Below are 22,200 nucleotides of genomic sequence, written 5' to 3' on the forward strand. Positions count from 1 at the left end.
TGCTTTCTGCTGAATTAGAGTAAAAAGTAACAGGAAACTTGTAGACGGACCTTTTTGCTGTGAAGATTTTATAAGGAAATGACATCTGAAGCCCCTAGTCTGTAGAGACTAATGGAAGGAATTCCACTGAGTCTGTCTAGCCTTTCTAGACCACGCTGAGCTCATATTTGGGGAGTACGCATGTTTGTGTTCATGTGCGTTTTCACTCCCATTTTCTCTACTTTTGCAGTGTCACTTAGCATTAGTATCAAAAAACGTAGATGCTGTATCCTGTTAAGCTTACAAGATTAGACTGATACAAAAGGATAATGCCCACAAAATATGTGAAAGTGACACTGCAAGCTCTCTACCTTAATAATGTTATATATTAAACATCTATATTGTGTATTTTTACTGCATGTGTTATATAGCATACATACATATATATATATGTATACACATGTAAAATAGAAGAATTTCCTATATAGTATAGAAATGAATAAAGCACTTCTCTTCTGCAGTGTGTAATCAGAAAGGTCTTGCTTTTAAAATGGAACGATCTAAAAAGAAAAGAATATGGGAGAACAATGCAATACAGGCTGTGTACTTACAGATGACAACAAGGTTAGAAAGATACTTTAAATTTCATTTTGTTCAACAGAATCCATGACTTTATACTCACTTTTCCATTTTAAGTGTATCTCTCCAGCATCTTCATTATTTCTTGACTTTGTGTTATAGATTTTAGAAGACACAGATTCCATGCTGATCCTGAATTGCATAGGTTTGGAGGAAGGGAGTGAGTGGACACAAACACATCAGTTTGCTCAAGGTCCTGGCACAACCCCAAGCCCATCAGCCCACCCAGAGGACTGTCCCCTATTACTCTGAGCCGTTCCTGAGATTGCACCGTCTCCAACCCACCACCAGGGAGCACTAGACTTCCCAACGTTCAGCCCACAAGGCTCTACCTGGAAGAGCCTCGGCCAGGGGTGGATGACCTGAGCGGTCCCTGTGGGTGGCCTGGCACAGTGAGGAGTGCACCACTGAGCTGTGTCGTTCTGGTTCGGGCACTGGACTCTCTAGGCCTTCCCTGGCTAAGAAATAAAAGGAGTGGGTTAGAAGATCTCGAGGTAGAAGACCCACAACTGAAACACAGCTGCACCAGACAGAATCCTGGTTACTTGGGCTGTAGCGCAGCCCTGCCACAATGCCACAGAACATAGGTGAAGGTTCAGTAGCTGTTCCTGCCCTTTGATCAGAATCCTCTGGTAATATGCACACCTGCATATCAGTGATAGCACAATAGCTAACATTTGTAAAGATGGTCTTGAGGCACCAGGGGCTCTGAAGAACATTCAGAGATCTTCAGCCTAGTTTCACTGAGTTCGAGACCATGTCCTGCCACTGGCTAGCTGTCTGACTTTGGCAAACTTCAATCTCTCTGGGCCAAGGTTTCCTCGTCTGCAAAACAAGGGAGTTTCTTTTTCCTCTAAATATTCCATGATAATATATACGTTATCACCTATTAAACTAACTCTTTGAAAATGTGTGATCTATGGCATATATGTGAATTCCCTTTTATCCAGAATACCCCACTCTCCCACTGGATCAGAGCGCAGAGACTGTTGAATTGGAAAGGTAACATCTAATCAGTTTCTTTGAAGAGCAATTTGGCAATAGCTATCAAGAATCTTTAAAATGTTCAAACCCTCTGAGCTTGTAACTCTGCTTCTGGGAATCTATCAAGGACATAACCCAAAATGCAAAAAAAAAAATTTACTGACAAGTCACTGTAGCCCTATTCATAACAGGAAAACAACAACAACAAAAAGAATAAAACAACCTAAAATTCAACAATGGGGGAAATTCAACAATTTCAAAGTAAGTTTACAGGATGTTTTTAATAGCAAGGGATAACCATGTTCTAATATAAAGCAAAAACTGAGGATACAAAATTGCCTACATGTATATAATTACAATTTTTTTAAGCATACAGAAAGAGTAGGTGGATTGGTAGCAAAGTGTTAAACTTTTCTTTAGTCAGTTTTTTGTTCTCCCGGGGGAAGAGGGTGGAGCTGGGCAGGCGAAGCCACAACTACAGCTTTTGCTTTGTCATCCAGTGGCTATACTATCACCCTATATGCCTCTGTCAATGATGTGACTGCTAAACTCTCTGATGCCAGTTAGGTGGTTCTTCAGTTAATTTCCTTTGTAAAGGTAAAATACACTAATCTAAAATGTCTGGGCATTTTCCTTGATTCTCCCTTAATGTACATATTTAACCAAAATGAATGGAACAGCAAATTTGTCATTAGTTTTAGTCACCACTGGGGGTAGGAACAAAATTTTCTTTCCTGGAGGACTGACTTCAAGCTGTGGATTAATGTTGCCATTTAACCACAGAAAAGGAAAACTAAATTGATATAATACTCTATCTTGAAAAACATTTATCGCTCCATTAATAATTCCTCCTATGCAGGGACTTCCCTGGTGGTCCGGTGGGTAAGACTCCGTGCTTCCAATGCAGGGGGCCTGGGTTCGATCCCTGATCAGGAACTAGATCCTGCATGCATGCCACAGCTAAGAGTCCACATGCCACAACCAAGAGTTCTCATGCCGCAACTAAGTGTCTGCATTATGCAACTAAGAGTCCGCATGCCGCAACTAAGACCCGATGCAGCCAAAATAAATAAATAAATAAATCATTTAAAAAATAATAATAATTCCTCTTATGCAAAATAAAATTTGTTTTACCTAAGTTCTTAAAAACCCAGCATACGCATACACTCTCCTTCTGGTGATTTGTGCTGAAACCAATTCATTTTGTTGATCTGGCTAAAAATCAGAGGCCGCAAGGTAACAATGATACTGTTCAACCCCCTCCTTCTGTCCCCCAGAGTCAGTGACGCTTATTTTGAACAACACTGGTTTTCACATAGTTTGGTTTCTGTAGCACTGGTGCATGGAATACTTGGCAATTCTTTTTATAAGAAAAACAATCTGGGGACTTCCCTGGTGGTCCAGTGGTTAAGAATCTGTGCTTCCAATGCAGGGGGTGCAAGTTCAGTACCTGGTTGGGGAACTAAGATCCCACATGCTGCGCGGTGCAACCAAAAAAAAAAAAAAAAAACCCCACAATCTGGGCAGTTTCAGAAAGGCAGGATGCTTTACTTTTGACAACTGATGAGTTCTGTGTGGCTAACCTGCCAGCCACTTGATGTCCCCTGCAAGTCTCCATTATACCACTATTCTCACTTACGCAACGGAGAGAACTTGCCAAGGTCCGTTTCTGTGTTACTATGCCTCATCTCTCACAATCTCTTTGTCACTAGACATATGAAGATCATTAAGTGGCCTCAGGGTCACATGGGAGTCTAAAGACATGGTGACACAAAGAACAATACAATGTTAACCCACCTGCTGGTATTTTGGTTCCTGTTTCTTTCCAAACAGTCCTTGGCTCCGTGAGTGGGCTGAAACTGTTCACCTCTGCTCTGTTTTCCAGGACCACAAAGAGATGGCAGCTTAAAAGTCAGTAGACATGCTTCAGTGCTTTGATGAAGGAATTCCTCTTCCCTTCACTCTCACATTCCATATATATATATATATATATATATATATATATATATTTTTTTTTTTTTTTTTTTTTTTTTTTTTGGCTGCGTTGGGTCTTCGTTGCTGTGCGCGGGCTTTCTCTAGTTGCCGTGAGTGGGGGCTACTCTTCGTTGCGGTGCACGGGCTTCTCATTGTGGCGGCTTCTCTTGTTGTGGAGCATGGGCTCTAGGCGCGCGGGCTTCAGTAGTTGTGGCGTGCACGGGCTTAGGTGCTCCGCGGCATGTGGGATCTTCCCGGACCAGGGCTCGAACATGTGTCCCCTGCATTGGCAGGCAGATTCTTAACCACTGCGCCACCAGGGAAGTCCCTTCACATTCTATTTTTAAAGCCATTCTTGCTAAGTGTGTAGAACTAACCAGACCTCTCAAGACAATTTCATTTTGCATGTTTCACATCTAGTAACGCATCTCTTAGCTGGAGGCCTCTACATAGAAATGTTGGCCCCCAGAACTCCAGGCTGAACAGGGCACAAGTGGAGAAGGAGCAGACAAAATAGACATCAAAAATCCCCAAACTTGGACTTCCCTGGTGGCTCAGTGGTTAAGAATCCGCCTGCCAATGCAGGGGACACAGGTTCGAGCCCTGGTCCGGGAGGATCCCACATGCCACGGAGCAGCTAAGCCCGTGCGCCACAACTGCTGAGCCTGCACTCTGGAGCCCAAGTGCCACAACCACTGAGCCCGAGCGCCACAACTACTGAAGCCCGCACACCTAGAGCCTGTGCTCCACAACAAGACACCACAATCAGAAGCCCGCTCACCGCAACTAGAGAAAGCCCGCGCGCAGCAACGAAGACCCAACGCAGCCAAAACTAAAAATAAATAAATACATACATAAATAAATAAATTTATTTTTAAAAATCCCCAAACTTTCCCCTATATTAATTAAGGCAGCAGGTTTTGTGGCAGGAGCCCCAGGCCCTGGGTTCTAGTCTGACCTTTGCTCAGACTAACCTAAGAGAGCCTTATGTTTCAGTTTCCTCATCCATAAAACAGGGACAATAATATCTACCTAAATCCACCAGGGGGATGCTATGAAAATAAAACACAACAACAAAAAAAGGCCACAATACTTCGGAAACAGTAGAAGCAAAATAAATGAAAGTCTATGCCCTTTATCCAAAAGAAAGACTTTGGGATCTGCTTACTCCAATTTTAACAAACTTAGTTAATTATATTTCCTAACCTATTCAGGCAACAAATGTGAGATTTGGGGATGGCAGCAAGATGCCTAAAGGTGAGAAGATACATAAAAATGATCATAATCTCTCTGGAATATGACCTCCAGAGGCTCTTATGTGGCGGCAGCATTGTATCAGGGAACATCACAATAACAGATGCTCAGAAAAATGTCATGGTCACCAAGGAAAGGCCAGTATATATTTAGAATATATCCAAAATAGGTATTTAGAATAATGGGAAGTTTGTAATATTTTCATTCAGTATGATTAAAAATTTGAGAATGGAGAAATTAAAAGAATGAACTTCAATTGTCTGAAAAAATCATTGAGGTGAAAATGCCTTACTCCTGATTATGCTAGAAAACCAGGGTACACTTTTTAAAGAACAATTGAAATACGGTGTAATTGTTTTCCACATAGTCTCATGTACTAGTAGGTGGCTTCCAACAATGACTGTCATCAATTCCTTCCCTCCCTGACATTTGGGAGCTGGAATCTACTTCCCTCCCCTTGAATCTGTGCTGGCTTCATGACTTTGACCAACAGAAAAGCAGCAGAAGTGACACTGTCCTAGTTTTTAAGAGGCCTGCCCGCTTCAGCTTTCACTTGGGAAGCCAGCTGCCATGCTGCAGAGAAGCTTGGGTGAATGAAAAGCCAAGCGCGGAGAGAGGCCCTCTGGGGGAGCCTAAGGCACCAGACAGGTAAGTGAAGCCTTCTTGGACCTTCTTGCCCAGCCCAGCCTCCAGCTGAATGCAGTCGAGGGGGTGATCCCAGCCGCTGCCACATGGAATGGAAGAATCACTCAGTTAAGCCCTGTCTTATTCCTGACCCACAGAATTATGAGAAATAATAAAACATTGTTATTTTAAGTCACTAAGTTTTGGGCTTTTGTTGTTGTTGTCAGACAGCAATAGGTAACCAAAACACAGTATACAATAAAAGTTATTTCTAATGGTTTTCTAGCAAACTCTAACTTCCAATAGAAACAGAAAAATTAAGAATCTAAGTAAATTCTTTGTGCTTCCTCTTTACATAAAAACAAATGCCAAGGCTTTTCCAAATGTTCTAAGTGAGGACTGAAGCCTCACTGAAATTCAGCAAGGAACAGTGAAACAGCACTAGACTGGGAGTCAGAAACCTGCCCCTGACCAGCTGTGGGCCTCGGCAGTAGCGCAGCAAGGCATGGGGGTTAAGTGGGAGTCGTCTGCCCTGTGCAGGCCTAAGCGGGTGCACTGCAGGTGGAGGATTTTAAAACAATAATAAAACTCACCAAAAGCCTGCTTTTTATTACCATGAGCCAGAAACTCTAAATAATTTTAGTAATAAGATCTTCCTTCCAATGGTGCTGACCTCTCCTACTTCACCCCGCTCTCAGCCACACCAGTGGACCTTGGAAAGTTTAAGTCTCTGAGCTTGAGCTTCACACTCCGTAAAAGGATGGGCTCAATCCACCTCTAAAATTCTGATTCAAGAGGCCGCCAGCTCTGCATGTGTGAACTTGTTCAAATTCATTCGTTTAGTCCTTCCCTCAATGACTGTTTATCAAGTACCTTCTACGTGCTAGGCCCCCTTCCTGGTGTGGGGACACAGCATGAGTAAGACCTGTCCTTAAGAAGCTCATGGAGGAACCACTCTTCAACCCATGGTTTCTCACATCCTCTGAGGCATCTTCTTTGACTATCGAGTCCCTCTGTCCCCCACTGGTGCCTGAAATACTCATAGTAGAGCTTGTGGTTCATTCATCATAATATCCCAGGGTCTAATAAATAGCCTCTTGCTCTATAAATGTTTGTTGAATGAGTGAATGAATGAACGAATAAGCAACTTAAAATGGGGATTAATACCTGCCCAAGATACCATATTTGGTGAGCTGAACTATATAAAAGTGTCAATACTTGATTATTTTAACCTATAGAACAACAATTTCACATGGTTCAAACTTCTCTGAATTTACAGAGAAGGACATGGGCTGTGTGCTGGGTTTGGAACAGGAGGTGAAGAGTTATCTATCTTGGGCTTCTCTGGTGGCGCAGTGGTCGGGAGTCCGCCTGCCGATGCAGGGGACACGGGTTCGTGCCCCGGTCTGGGAGGATCCTGCATGCTGCGGAGCGGCTGGGCCCGTGAGCCATGGCCGCTGAGCCTGCACGTCCGGAGCCTGTGCTCCGCGGTGGGAGAGGCTACAATAGTGAGAGGCCCGCGAACCACAAAAAAAAAAAAAAAAAAAAAAAAAAAGAGTTATCTATCTTGGAATTCCAACCTAGAGGCCTTACTTCCCAAAGCCAAGAGGACCCCACGGTGAGTTGGCTGTGCTGACGTCAGTCCTTGCTCGCAGGTTAGGGGCAATGCTGAACCCGGCTCCAGATCCTGCTTATGCTGCCCTGCCCCCACTTCTCAGCCTTACCTGTTGGCCCTTCTCCGACTGATCCCTAGTGCTTTCTTCAGGGACTTGGGGGAAAGGGGTGAAAGGTGTCCAGCCACAGCTGCTTCTTTTCTTGGACCTTTTGCCAAAATGTCCTCCTTGAAAGTCTCTCATTGTTCTTGGAAACTTTGCTAGGGTCGGGCAGTTGCCCTCAGTGTCCGGCTGCAGGTTCCCTAGCAGCTGCATGGCAGGAGGAATATAGCTTGAAGCTGGGGGGCCCAGGGCTGAAGGCCAGTCATAGCCGTTTGCAAACTCTCTTGAGGAAGCCCACAGAGACCTGCCCCCCTGCTCCTTCTGTGTCATCTCAAGCTTATCTATTTTCTGTTGAATACTCCTCAGCAAATTGGCATTCTGGTGCATTAAGGTCTGTGAAATCTTTAGATTCAGCACACACTTACTGATGTACTGCTCGGTCAGGGACCTGTTGCTCACGTTGCCCTTGGCTCCTCTGGCTGGCTCAGGCAGGCTGGGTGAACTCAGTGAACCACTCTGCCAGCCCCAGTCCTCAAAGGAGAGCTCCGTGTCAGCTTCTGAAGAGCTGCTGTCCTCATGGGAAAAACAGCACGCCTCTCTCTCCATCTTTTCCAGCTCTTCTTCCATGGACTTCAGTTCATCTACCTGGTTTTGTCTGGCCCCCTCAACAGATGAACCAGTTCCCGGGGGCTCTTCCTCTTTGTCATCTCCCACGTCCAGGCAGCCTGAGTAGATTTCGTTGATTTCGAAGCTGCAGAGGCTCGCCTGACCTGGGCTGGGGCTCCTGGCCTCTCCCCCCACAGAGCAAGCAGGAGAAGCAGCGTCTTGGTTCTGTGTCTCCTGGGCCTCCAGACTTGGGTCTGGGCCCAGAGGCTCTGGTGCTGCTTTCTCGGTGAGAGTGGGGTGACCCCTTGGTGAATGAAGCTGGCCACCTGCTGAAAAGAGCAGCAACACGCAGTTGATTAAAGTGACTGCAGCAGCTCAGCAGCCTTGGCTTGTTGCTCCAGCAGCATGAGAACACAGAAAAAAGCTTTTCATCTTCCCACTCCCTTTCCAGTTAGGAAGACTACCAGATACACACACAGAGGGTGAGAGTGTATTTCTAACTATTTTGACGTGGGTTGAGATAGAAAATTTGGGGGACTTCTCTGGTGGCGAAGTGGTTAAGACTGGGTGCTCCCAATGCAGGGGGCCCGGGTTCGATCCCTGGTCAGGGAACTAGATCCCACATGCATGCTGCAACGAAGGAGTCCACCTGCCACAACTAAGGAGCCCACCTGCTGCATCTAAGACCCAGTGCAACCAAATAAATATATATATATGTATATGTAAGAGAAAAAAAAAAAGAAAATTTGGGAAGGATCAAACCCGGGAGGAAATGTTCTAAGCTTGAGTTATAGTATGTTCAAAACATGCATAACTTCAGGACAAGCAAATTACAGGCCCCTGAATCTTAGGACTAAATTCATACTTTACACTAAAGGTGTTTGAATATTCATATCAGTTCAAGTTGTGCTCTTTGTGAGCATCTGATAAAAGAAGCTGAGACACTGCCCAAGAATCCACTGCACTGAGAGAGATAATACCTCAAAAATTAACTCCAGGACTGACTACCCACCACCCCTGGTTGATGGTGTACAGCTCGCAGAGAATGGGTCGAAGAAGCCAAAGTAATAAGAGCTTGGAGGGCCATTCTGGAGGCTTCCAGGCCTGTCCAAAGAGTCAGAGAATAGTCACTTGGCTAGAATCCAAAGGCCTATGTTCCAGCTGCGTAATAAACCTGGAACTGTGAGCAAGCCACAACCTCTCTGAACCTTAGTTTTCGCATCTGGAATATGAGGGCATCAAGCCAGGTGATTGCAAGGTCCTTTCCAGCTCAGAGCTCTAAGGTTTCCAGGTATACTAAGAAGCAGTAAGGCTTTAGAAAACAGGTTGGAAGGAAACACCAAAGTGTTAACAAATTACTTCTGATGAACTAAAATGTTAAGTAATCTTCGTTGTATTGTTTAGAATTTTCTATAATGAGCAGATAATAGTTTTAAATTTTAAAATCACCAATTTTATTTGTGAAACAATTAAATACATTCCTAAATCATACTAGAAAGAAACAGGTTGTTACTGCACAGTTCTGGATCCAATCAAGGTGTATATGGAGCCCAAAAAGTTTAACTTAATAATTTTAAGGATCTTGATTTTTCCCTAAGGCACCCATCCTTCCCAGTATAAGTTATGAGTATAGTTTGGAGGAGTTGATTAGTTACAGCTCTCAGAACACATTCATGTCAAAACCTGTGGGTTAAGGCCATACCTGCTTCCTTCAGCTCTTTTATTTGCAATGGATGTTCTGAAGTCACTCCTAAACAGACATTGACATCAGGATGGAGTTCATATCTCTGCACCCTGGGACTCTTGGTTGGCTGAGTTCTCTGGGCTCCAATAAAATCCTGTAACAAGGGAAGTACTGGCAAGGACATATCTGCAATCATCTGAATGTCACCGGTGTTTTAGAAACATATCTAGGTGTCAAACAAACCCCCCGTTACCCCAGTTGGGTAGACTGACTGTAGTCCTGATAAACGAATTAACTGTTAATTACCAATATTTAAAAAGTAATAACAGGGACTTCCCTGGTGGCACAGTGATTAAGAATCTGCCTGCCAATGCAGGGGACACGGGTTCAATCCCTGGTCCAGGAAGATCCCACATGCCGCGGAGCAACTAAGCTCGTGCACCACAACTACTGAGCCTGCGCTCTAGAGCCTGTGAGTCACAACTACTGAGCCCATGTGCCACAACTACTGAAGCCCGTGCCCCTAGAGCCCGTGCTCCCCAACAAGACACCACAATGAGAAGCCTGCTCACCGCAACGAAGGGTAGCCCCCACTCGCCACAACTAGAGAAAGCCCATGTGTAGCAACAAAGACCCAATGCAGCCAAAAATACAAAAAAAAATAATAAAATAAATTTTTAAGAAAAGTAATAACAGTAGCTGTCATTCACTGAGTCGCACTGTGTGCCTACAGGGTGTCCCTTTTATGCACTGACACTCCGCAGCCTCCCCCCACAATTCCCTGCTGCCCTCGCCAAGTTAGGCAGTTAGAATTTTCTTGGGAGCACAGAAAGGGTGTAATGAAATGAAGATTTCCAAAATATCCTACAACTTGGTCTCTAGCTTCTTCTTGGTCTCTAACTCCCTATCCCCTGAGGTAGGTAAGCAGAAATAAACTCCCAACAACTTCACAGCTTACCTTTAAGTCATTTTTCAGAATATACTGGATATCTTGAAGGTTCATAGTTCGGTCTTTCTGCTTGACCTGGATGCCTGACTTAACAATGTCATAGTAAGGTTTCGGAAGCCTGACATCAGCTTCTAAATAATTTCCCAACACTATGGTTTCTTTAATAACTGAGCCATCTAAGTCATCCCAGGGTATGCTGTCTGTTAAGGAAAAAGCCATAGGAAGGAGAGACATTAAGAAATCACATGAAATTGTCTAACCTTTGTCAAGTCACTCAACCTCTTTAAAATTAATTTCTTTCTGTAGAAAAACTACCGGAAGCCCAATAACAAAGGAGAAACCACTTGACCCAAATAACAGGGAAATCCCTGCCACAGAGACAGGAAAAAATAGTGTCAGACTCATGTAGGTATGGACTCTCTGCTGGCAGACCTAGGGACCACAAGGGAATGTTTCCTGGTGTGAAGTAGGCTTGCCCAATACATTCATGTAATGGAAGGTGTGGTTTTTGCCTCTGAGACTGTAAACACTGCTAAATGGGGGCTGATTCTCACCCCCTTAATGAATGTGGCATGTATGCCTTCACCTTAGAGTTCTATATGTTTGGAAGGGTTTCTATGTCTTTTAAGTGACACTGCTTATACATACACTGCATTCTGGGTGTGTTTGATTTCACAGTTTACTTCTCAGAGGCCAGTCCTTTCCCCTCGTTTATAAGTTCTTAACATAGAGAACAGACTTGCGGTTGCCAAAAGGGATGGGGGAAAGGAGTTTGGAGTTGGTAGATGCAAACTATTACATTTAGAATGGATAGACAACAAGGTCCTAATGTATAGCACAGGGAACTATATTCAATATTGAACTACAGGGCTTCCCTGGTGGTGAAGTGATTGAGAGTCTGTCTGCTAATGCAGGGGACACGGGTTCGAGCCCTGGTCTGGGAAGATCCCACATGCCTGCCGTGGAGCAACTAGGCCCGTGAGCCACAACTACTGAAGCTGCGCGTCTGGAGCCTGTGCTCCGCAACAAGAGAGGCCGCGATAGTGAGAGGCCCGCGCGCCGCGACGAAGAGTGGCCCCCACTTGCCATAACTAGAGAAAGCCCTCGCACAGAAATGAAGACCCAACACAGCAAAATAAATTAATTAATAAACTCCTACCCCAAACATCTTCTTTAAAAATATATATATATTGAACTATATTCAATATGGTTTTTCAATATGAGAAACCATAATGGAAAAGAATACAAAAAAAGAATGTCTCTATGTGTGTAACTGAGTCACTTTGCTGTACAGCAGAGATTGCACAACATTGTACATCAACTAGACTTCAATTTAAAAAAAAGTTCTTAAGGGGCACGTCACAGAGACCCTTCCCTAAGCATTGACAGCAATATTCAGTTTAAAAACGCTCCTTGGATTAAATGCATTACCACTGACAGGCTGATAGGTGGGCTTTGCTGAGTCTTAAAGAACAGGTTAAAAGAGAAAGATTTCTGGGAGATCATCTTATACCTTCCATAAACCCAAAGAGGTTTCCTTAAAGAAGTTTTTTTTTGCCTAAAACTAAGTAACTCTTGGGGGAAAAAAAATTCCAACCTAAGAATAGGGACTTTGGTCACCGTCAATGAGCTCTTTGATCTACCTGTTAAAATCTCCTGTATGATCACAGAAAAGCTGTAGACGTCTGACTTCACTGTGGCTGCCTTCTGTAAGATCACCTCCGGGGCGGCCCAGTTGTAAAGCTGGGTGGGGAGGGATACTCGAGTCAGGTCCTTGTGTACACCTCCATCCCGGCTACGGAAGGAAACACAAAGTAGGGCTCGTGTCTTAAAGGATCACTGTGATCACCACGCCGCACATGTGTGAAAACATTTGCCTCTGAAGACTGACAACCTCCTTGAGCTTCCAGAAACCAGCTAGACCCTGAGCTAACCCACACTGCCTGCTATTCCAACGCCTGCAACTCTTTACCGTTCCTACCCGAGCAGGCCCTGCCCTGCCTCCCAGCTCATCTGGCCGCTCTCTCCTGCTCACTCACTCCTCTCAAGTCACAGGGGCCCTCTTTCAGTTTCTTCAGCATGCCAAGTACATCACCACTTCAGGTCTTTGCACCGGTGGCTTCTTCTGCGTGGCATGCTCTGCCCGCAGATCCTAGCACGACTGGCTGCTTCTTGTAATTAAAGTATTAGCTCATAACACATATATGTGGAATCTCAAAAAAAAAAAGGTTCTGAAGAACCTAGGGGCAGGGCAGGAATAAAGATGCAGACGTAGAGAATGGACCTGGGGACACGGGGAGGGGAAAGGGTAAGCTGGGACGAAGTGAGAGAGAGGCATGGACATATATACACTACCAAATGTAAAATAGACAGCTAGTGGGAAGCTGCTGCATAGCACAGGGAGATCAGCTCCATGCTTTGGAGATCAGCTCCATCCCTCCCTAGAGGGGTGGGATAGGGAGGGTGGGAGGGAGACGCAAGAGGGAGGGGATATGGGGATACATGCATACATATAACTGATTCATTTTGTTATACAGCAGAAACTAACACAACAATGTAAAGCAATTATACTCCAATAAAGATGTTAAAAAAAAAAAAGTATTAGCTCAAAAATCACCTCCTCGGAGAGGACTTACCTGACCACCTAATGTAAAGTAGTCCCAATTTATTGGCTTCAGAGGACTTATTATCTGAATTTCTTGTTCATTGATTTATTGTTTATAATCTGTCTCCCCTCCACCAAAGTCAGCTCCACGAGGGTAGGCCACTTATCTGTCTCCTGTATCACCATATCTCTAAACTTATACCAGGGCCTCAATGCTTACCTTTTGATTAAATGAACCTAAGACCCTTTCAAGAACCCCCTCAAGCCCCACCTGCTTTATCAAAGCCTTCTGAGACTCTTCCAGCTCTTCGTGATTGCTTCTTTTCTGAGCTCTGCCCTCTTGGGAATGAGCCCTCTCAGTTTAGCACTCAAAGGTTCACTGATTGGCTTGAATAACTCAACTTCGCAACCAGGCTCTTTGAGAACTAAGTCAGAGTATCCTAAATGTCTTCTGGGCCAAAGAGAGTCCTCAGGGTGATCAGCACTGACTTCTGCCCACAGCTGTCATGAGCATCAAATGAGATCACACGTGTGGGAACACTCGGTGAACCATAAAGCACTAAGCAAGTAAGGAATTAATATGAACATTATGGTAGGCATTTGGTAAAGACTTGGTGACTGCTGGTTGATAATTAAGAATTAAGTTTTTGGGAATTCCCTGGAAGTCCAGTGGTCAGGACTTGGCGCTGTTACTGCTGGGGCCCGGGTTCAGTCTCCCGCGGGGAACTAAGATCCTGCAAGCCGTGCAGCGTGGCCAAAAAAAAAAAATTAAGTTCCTAAAAAGCAAGTAACCAGAAGTTCTTTTTGCTGGCAAAGGAAAGCTTTTAGAGGATGGGATGGACTTCTCAGACTTTGAACAAACTTCCCTAAGTAATATTTCTTCCGGTAGAACTTTTGATAGATGGCAATGAGTTCAGGAAGCCATGAAGCTATAAAAGACTGTATTTTTGTTTTCTTTTCTCTCTTTTTTTAAAAAAAAAGATGGTACATTTAGACTCTTTAGTTGTATTGCTCAATAGGCAAGTGTGGCCTACGTGTCATGTGAACAGCGTGGATACACATGCAAATATTATATTAGTATCACAGGAAAAGCAATGTCGTGTTTTATTGTCAGAGATATATTCTGAGGACCTAGCATACTTGGCTCTTCACCTTGTAGGCTGACTGTCCAAAGGAGACACTTACTGACCCTCTTGGGCCTCTCAGGCTGCCTAAGGCAAGGGACAAGTTATTTACAATCAGGATTTATATCCTTTCTCTTTTACTTCCACTCTTCTGATCCCTCTTCCTTCTCTGTTAATGCTAGTGGGGTGTAGGAAGGGAGTTTCTTTTCTGGCTGTCATTCCATGGTAGTTATTTTTCTGGGCTTCAGCTTTGACATCATTAAAATTACATTTGGCTATGGCTATGTGATACCACTTGCAAGGTCAATTCCAGCTCTAAAGATTCCATTGAGAAGGAGTTGAAGAATAGGAGAAACTGCTGTATCATTTTTACACCAAGAGATGGAGTGCTACCCTTAACGATGACATTCAACAACTGTACCGGCCTGAATAGAGTGCTACCAAATATAAATGTAGAACTGAAAGCTGTTTTGTATTCTTGGGTAATCAACTCACATTATGAGCTGTCAAATGTTGCTGATGGACATTTCTGCCCAAAGTTCCATTCTGAGGTCAACAAGCCCAAAAGAACTCACACTTTCCTACCCATTTACTTCACAGCCCCTCACTTGACCAGTCTGTGGACCCCAGCTTCTCGGTGCATCTCACATCTTTCCCTTCTATTTTGGTTCCTTGGTCACCACCAGGCCCTGCCCTGTGGCCTCCTGGCTGGTTTTTCTACCTTCAACCTCCAATCCATCCTGCCCCTATAAGCCAGGAAACGTCCTCTACCACCTGATTCTAGCCACAGCTGGGTAACCTCAGACCACCTCTTCACCTCTCTGGGCCCCAGTTTCCTCTTCTATAAAAGGACAGCGTTGGGCCTGGCCATCTCCAAAGCTCCGTTTCACTCTAGGATTCACATTTCTACTGGAGAGCTCAAGTCAAAGAAACTGTTATACCCCCATTTCAACAACAGATGGCGCCGCATCACTGGCAAACAGCTTGGGTTCTGTCAGCCTTCTTGAAAAGCCTGTTATCAACAACAAACATGTCCAAATCCCTTAGCTTCTACTGCCCTTGAACACACAGCCAAAGTGGTGAACCCTGTTCTGAATCATTTCAAAGTTTCCCTTCAGCTAGACTCAACCATTCACTTCAAATGCTTCCTGAGCACTTACTGTGTGGCAGGCTTGAGGTGGGTGCTAAAGATGAACAACTCATGGCCCCTGCCCTCTCGGAGCTCGCCATCTGGGGGGGCAGAGACACTCGGCTGCAGGGGAGTGAAATATGCTCAGTGAGGTGGGGACAGGGCTTCAGTATAGGCTTCACGGGGTGTGGTGGGAGACTGTGTCAGAAGTGAGTTTAAAAGGATAAAAGGGAGTGTCAGGTACTCTGGAGGCAAGGAGCAGAGCGCTGGGAAATGGCGTGGACTGAAAGTGTCTTCAGATGGCCAGGCAGAGTGGGAGGGAGGTGATGAGCATGGCACTGTAGGCGGAGCCCGACCTTGGAAGGCTTCTCACCCTGCAAAGTGCCGGGACTTAATCTAGGCCATGGGAGCCACTGGGATTGAGAATGGACCAGATCTGAGACTGAGCCACTCAACTGGCGACAGCTGTTTGGCCTCCACCGGTTCCCACATGGAAAACTGCTCCAGTCACACCCTAACTGTTCCCCTGCTTCTCTCTCGTCCCGTCACAGCCCCTTCTCCACATGGCAGGAGTGAGGGGGTCTGCTTAACCTGTAAATTTCAGCCATGACACCATTCTGCTCAAAAAAAACATTCACAGCATCCCCGTGTTCTTAGGGTTAAATTCAAACTCTTTGCCAAGGTCCATGAGGTCAAGCACAATCTGGTCCCTGCTCCCCTCTCCAGGCAGAGAGACCAAGGGCTCATGCGGTCAAGGAAGTGAATCTTTCCACTTCATTCATTTAAACAACATGCTGAGCTCCCACTGTGTGGAGGCTTATTCTAGGCATCTGAGACATGGCAGCGGATAAAACAGAAATCCCTGCCCTGGTAGAGATTTTCATGTAGTGAGAGAAGTATATTATGAGCATGTGAGCAGCAAAGACCTGCTGAGAGACTCAGAAACAAAGCCTCAGTGATGGTGGTAGGTGAGGACCAGGGTAAGTGGAGGTAAGCAGATCTAAGCCATGGGTCTGCCCATGGCTGAGGCCTCACAGCAGCACAGGAACAACCCTGGGCCTAGGGCTCAGAGCTGTGGACAACAGCAAGGAAGCACAGGGGAGATCCTCTGCTCCCCAGAACCTAGGGGCAGGAGATGGGGGCCAGCCCTCAACTCTCAGGAGGACTCAGACTCCTGCCAAATTGGAAGTGAAGCCCATCCACCAACCCTTGAATAAGGGCATTGTTTTTTGTCACTGCTTCCCTCACAGCACTGATCCCCACCCATCTGGACCAGGACCATAACGCTCACCAGCACCCATCGCCTTCTCGCTCCTTCCAGGATGCACAGCTGTGGTGCATTTCCCAGCCTCCCTGCAAAGAGGTGACTGGGCTCTGGCCAATGTAAAGTGGGAAGCGACGATGCACACGCTGCAGGTAGTCCCTAAGCCCCGCTGCGTCCCTCCAGGCTTGCTCTTGCTCGTTGACCAGCAATGCAGAGGATACAGTGGGGGGACTGAGGCCTGGGGGATGGTGGAGCCACAGCGGGGAGGAACGTGGAACATAGTGAATGCCGCCACCACCCCCTCCCACACACACACACACACACACACACACACACACACACACACACCCCAGAGTGCAATGTGAGAAATACTTTGGTTGTGTGAAGCCACAGAAAATTTTGAAAACTTATACATGCTGGCTAATGTGTACTCATGCTTGTTAAATGTTTATTAAAATGAGAATGTCCTGAGCAGAAATAACTTCCCCAAAGTCCCTCTAACCTTGGCTGACAGGGCAAGGCACTGGGAAACCTCTTCCTCCATGGATAGCCAGCTCAGCCCACCAATGAGGAGTCAAGCCCAGATCAGATTCTCTCTCTATATCAAAGCACCCCCAGGGAGATCCTGTTTGGACGTCATGATTGAGGTGCACCCACCTTTCCATCATGTACTCCAGGTTGGTCAGCCTCGCTTCCCCTGTGGAGACGATGTGGATGGCGTAGGAGCTGAGGGAATGGTGGATAAAGCCCCGAGAATGCAGGTACCTCAGGGCGTCGGAGGTCTGGAGTAGCAGGTGCACGATCACCTCCATGTGCAGTATGGGGAACTGGGCCCGCTGCAAGCAAGAGATCAACCACCAGAACAAGGGGGACTGCGGCCCCTGACACTGTAGAATGCTTTGTAGTTCCCAAAGTCTTTTCAACTGATCTTCACGACAGCCACCTAGTGTGCCCATTTTATAGCTGGGGAACCTAAAGCTCAGGGAAGTTAAGTGATCGGCCTAAGGTCCCACTGACCCAGGGCCCCTGGCTCCAAACCTGGGTTCCTTTCCCTCAGCCAAGCTGCTTGATACCGTGAAAAATGAGGAGAAAAGTCCTCAAAGCCTGGTACACTCCTCCAGAGTGGGCCTGCCACCACCAGCAATGCGCTTGCCCCGCTCCCCATCCCCAGCCAAGCCTGTGCTGCGGGAGAACCTAGACACGTAAAGGACACTCCATCCCCTACCACAGTCAGATGACCTAGAAAGTTCATCCTAGGAGGACAGAAATTCACTCACACCAAAGTACCCAATCATAACAGGTCTCTCCCCAGAGAAGTGGCATTTTAAGTTAACGCCCTCACCCAAGGAGAGGAATGGGAACTAAGACACTAACAGGAGGTGCTCAGGCAGGAGGAATGGCGAGCCATTTCAGGGAAGAGCCCTTCCTGGAGGGTCTCTTCTCACTCCAGCCCAGGGTCTTTAGAACAAAGTCATGGAGAAAGAAAAACAAATCTCTCAGGACCTCTCTGAAGCCACATGTCAGCCCAAAGCATGTTTCCCAGGGAGTCTGTGGGTCAGGGAATATGTCCCCGCCTCCACCAGGAAGTCTGAAAAGGGAGAGGGGACTGATAAAGACTTGCATATAAAGGTCCTGCAGGGCACCAGTGAAAATACCGGGAAGTAAGACCAGAGGCTGTTTGATTATAGTTAGCTAAAAGTGTGGCTATGTGTTTTCTGGGTCTACTGAGCTCTTAGATGTCTGATAAAAAAGCAAGACAAACAGTAATAAAATCACACTAGTTCCAACGTGCTGATCAGCCTTAAATGATGTGTTATATAGCTCCCACAGAGTAAAGAATTAAGAGGTTTCTCAACTCTTCTGCTGGGGGAGAAGGAAGAGCGAGGAAGAGAAGGGAGAGCTGGGGCGGGGGGTGGGGGGGAGCAAGGGAAAAACCCAGGGAAACGGCCATTTACCCGTTCATGGAGGACAGAGAACAGCGTGCCGACGGCGACGCGCTCATACACGAGGCGGGTCTTCTGCAGGCCCTGGGACAGGCACACAGCCATCAGCTGTAGCAGGTGAGGGTGCCGCAACTTGCTGCAGAGGGAAGGAGGCTTCCGATGAGGCGGAGGGAAGAGGACATGATGGAAGATGGGCGCTTTCCTTTCTTCTTGGCACCCTGAACGCACTCCAAACAAATACTATTTGCACAGAATGTTCTTCCAAGAAAGGGGGATGGGGTGGGAGTAGGGGTCTCTGTTGGTGGAACCCTTGACCTTTCACTGATCAGAACCTGAGGGCTTAGGGTCATCAACGACAATGTCACTAAGAGCTACTAAGCAAGGCACTTTACACACATCAACTTGATCCTAACAACCAGTTGCAAGAAAGGTATCATTACAGTTACACTCATTTTAGAGATGAGGAAACCAAGGTCAGGGAGATGTCAGGCCCAAGGTCATAGACCCTCACACCAAAATCCACGCTGCGGGGACTTCCCTGGTGGTCTAGTGCTTAAGAATACACCTTCTAATGCAGGGGACGTGGGTTTGATCCCTGGTCGCAGAACTAAGATCCCACGTGCCACAGGGCAACTGAGCCCACGTGCTGCAACTACTGAGCCCGTGCACCGCAAAGGAAGATCCCTCGTGCTGCAATAAGACCCGACACAGCAATAAATAAATAAATATTAAAAAAAAAAAATCCATGCTGCGTCTATGAGCCCTTCCAGCCTCCTTGAGTCCCTTTAGGATGACTTCTCCAAAAGGAAGGATCTGGCTTTACAGGAGTTGAGTGATTTCCTCAGGAGAGAACTCGATGAGCCAGGGCCTATTCCAAGGCCTCAGCAGCCCTGGTATGAAACCGAGGATGGATTTCCTGCCCCTTTGAAAGACTAACCCCTGAGCCAGAGGAAACTTAAGGTACTGAGACCCATCAGCGTGTCGTCAAAGGAGAGACATGGTTCCTCAGACACGTGGGTCTCCAGCAGAGCCATGCTCTATGAAGACAGTCTTGCACACGCTGACCTGATGGGCACAGGGCCCAAAATAAGGTGGGCCTCAGAGGCTGCAGAAGAGCCCGCCAGGCCTGAAGGCTGCACCTCAGAGACACATGTCATGGGGAGTTGATCAGCTGACTGAACTGAGCCCCTACCACCACCATCCCCACACTCAGGCTATTCATGAGTTCTTCTTCTTTCTTGGCAGCCCTGGGAAGTCAAATCAACCTACAACGAGGAAGTGCTGAGGCTGAGGGGGCTGGTCTCCACCCTCAGGCACAGCCCTGCACAGCCCTGAACTTGGGTCTGAAATGCTCTTGGGTTTTCTTCTCACCTGCTGTGCTCTAGCTCAGCAATTAACAAGTCAGCCAGCCGCCGCCTGCGGCAGTGCGGGTGCGTGGGAAGATGCAGCTCTTTCACTGTGACCCTGCTCCCGTTCCACAGAAGGCTACAAGGGCAGGAGAGAGTGGGAGCAGAAGGGAATGAGCAGCCACTGCTTCAGTGAGGAGCTCTGTAGCCAGAGATCAGAGAAGTAGTGTTTATACAGACTCTGTAAAGCCCCCACCCCGGCACTGCTGGGTCCTCCCTCCTACCACCCCCGGGGGCCTAAAGCACTTCAGGGACTTAGTGCAGGTGGCAGGAAGTCACTGAAGGATTTAAGGGAGGGAGGGACTTGATCAGGTTTGTATTTTAGAAAGACAAGGGTACCAGCAGCATGGGGAATGGGAGGGCAGGGGTGGTCTGGAGAATGAGAGGCCAGTTAGGAGGCTAGCCTGGGGGAGGGACAGTGATGACGTGGGCAAAGGCCACAGCAGTGGACAGAAGAAGAGGGGATGTGACAACAAGTCTGTGGCACGGGCAGGAAAACAAGAAGCATATCTTCAGGGGATACAGAGCCTTGCGGGTCTGTAGAGGCCTTTTTAGAAGGGTGTGACTTCTAAGCAGGGAAGAGGCAGCCAGGTTCAAGGAGGACAAGAGACCTTGGCCAGGACAACTCCTGTGATCCCGCAGTAGGCAGGTCTCTGGGGACTGAGAACATCCCAGGGACTTTCATCACAGCCAAATCCTATTACTGCCGCCTCTGCTGCATTTGGCTGGTGAGAGCCATGCAGGGCTTCAGTACCCTTTGACCTGAGGCCAGACAGTCACCCCTATGCTGCCTCTAATTCTCTAGAGAGTAGAAAGGTTGAAACACTGTCATGAGTAATCTTTCAGAGCGGTTGTTCTCAACAAGGGGCCATTTGGCCTTGTCTGTAGACATTTTGGCTGTCACAATCACAAATGTAGGGGGTTGCGGGGAGGCAAACACAGTTGCTACTGGCATCTAGTGAGTAGAAACCAGGGACACTCCTAAACATCCTACAGTGCACAGGACAGCCCCCAACAATAAAGGATAACAAAAATGTCAATGGTGTCCTGGCTGAGAAATCCTGATCCAGACATCTGCTTTTCAGTGTGTCCTTGTGTTTGGGCAGAAACCCTCCACACACAAGGAAGTCACTAAAGTCCATCCTTCCTGTGGGACTAAGTCTCACCTCCACTGGCCAGCTTCCACTTACTTGGTCATGACCATGTAGGGGCCACTGAAGAAAGAGAAGGTGGGTTCATCGTCAGCTTGAATCACTTCCTTTTCTCCAATTACTGGAAGAGATCCTAGATAAGCCAGCTGCGTGCCCCCTGTGAGGTAAAACTGAAAGCAAAGCACAGCTTCAAATGGTGGGGAAAAACTCCTCCAGAATTTTACCAGCCAGCTAAAAATAGAGAGAGCTGCTATTTATCAATTTGCTGAATACCCCTATGCACCGGACATAATTCTTTTTATTATCTTTAATCTTCCAAGAGGCACTGCAAGGTTGTAATACCCTTTCCCTTTTGCTAGCTAGGAAACCACAGGCTCACGGAAAGAGGTCAGATGCCGGCCTGAAGCACCAGGCCTCAGGCGCCTCTTGAGACACCCACAGAACAGGCCTGGGGCCTTCACTGGGAATTAAAGGATCATTGTCTAAAACTCCCCAAATCTAGCCCAAAGGCATTCAAGAGAACTCTCCAAGGTTTTCATCATTTTTCAGTAAGGACAAGAACACTAAGAGGTGGTACTTGTCCTGCAAGAGCAGTAAAGAACAAAAAAAAAACACTTTGGAGAGGGAGTATTTTAACTTTCCATAGGAAGGAAGGGTTGGACACAGTTGTGGGCCCTGGGGCCAGAGCCAGGGCCGGGCGATTCCCCAGTTAGTCCTGCAAACATTGAGTGTTGGTAGCAACCTCTTACCTTTCCAAAGCCAAAGCTGTAGATATTTTGGGCAGAAATGACTCCAGCTTTAGGCAGTCGGTTAGGAGAGCCATTAGGGCTTCTAGAAATATTTAAAAGAGGAGGAGAAAAGTAAGGATTAACTACCCATATCTAGAGGAACAACGCTGAACCAAGCTGTCAGAATGCGTAGTTGGTTTTGTCTTTACTACTTGACAGTGGAAGTCAGCCTCTGAGAGGGCCGCAGTGATTCCCATTTCCTGGTATTCATGCCCTTGTGTAGCCACACACAGGTCAGAGAGGGCTGGCCTGTTAACCTAATGGAATACTGCAGAAATGATGGAGTGGTGTGAGTTCCAAGGCCAGACCCCCGGGACTTCTGCCCTGATCTCTCTCGCAGCACTTGCTCTAGAGGAGGCCAGTTGCCATGTTGTGAAGACAC

The 22,200-nt window shown here is 46.7% G+C and overlaps 1 protein-coding gene across 30 annotated transcripts in view; it reads right to left on the minus strand.

Annotated features, from left to right (window-relative positions):
- TEX14 (testis expressed 14, intercellular bridge forming factor) overlaps positions 1-22,200 on the minus strand; it is an 81,674-nt gene that overhangs the window by 27,847 nt on the left and 31,627 nt on the right. For 19 of the 30 annotated variants that reach the window (XR_016388968.1, XR_016388969.1, XR_016388971.1 and 16 more), the window contains 12 exons: positions 21,780-21,861; positions 21,070-21,200; positions 19,845-19,958; positions 18,486-18,609; positions 17,188-17,366; positions 12,052-12,203; positions 10,418-10,608; positions 9,478-9,655; positions 7,179-8,104; positions 3,400-3,506; positions 951-1,076; positions 662-750 (listed from right to left, as the gene is read on the minus strand). Coding sequence is in view for 25 of the 30 variants with exons in the window: in XM_089900900.1 (XP_089757026.1) it covers positions 662-750; positions 951-1,076; positions 3,400-3,506; positions 7,179-8,104; positions 9,478-9,655; positions 10,418-10,608; positions 12,052-12,203; positions 17,188-17,366; positions 18,486-18,609; positions 19,845-19,958; positions 21,070-21,200; positions 21,780-21,861 (2,399 nt within the window). In the remaining 5 variants the exon portion in view is untranslated. Of the gene's footprint in view, positions 1-661; positions 751-950; positions 1,077-3,399; positions 3,507-7,178; positions 8,105-9,477; positions 9,656-10,417; positions 10,609-12,051; positions 12,204-17,187; positions 17,367-18,485; positions 18,627-19,844; positions 20,022-21,069; positions 21,201-21,779; positions 21,862-22,200 lie in introns of all 30 variants that reach the window. The other 11 variants (XM_089900906.1, XM_089900907.1, XM_022552503.2 and 8 more) reach the window with 10 other exon arrangements.

This window comes from Delphinapterus leucas, chromosome 19 (assembly GCF_059928025.1).
Source record: "Delphinapterus leucas isolate spDelLeu-1000000601 "Yukka" chromosome 19, BTC_Dleu_Yukka2, whole genome shotgun sequence".
Taxonomy (NCBI): domain Eukaryota; kingdom Metazoa; phylum Chordata; class Mammalia; order Artiodactyla; family Monodontidae; genus Delphinapterus; species Delphinapterus leucas.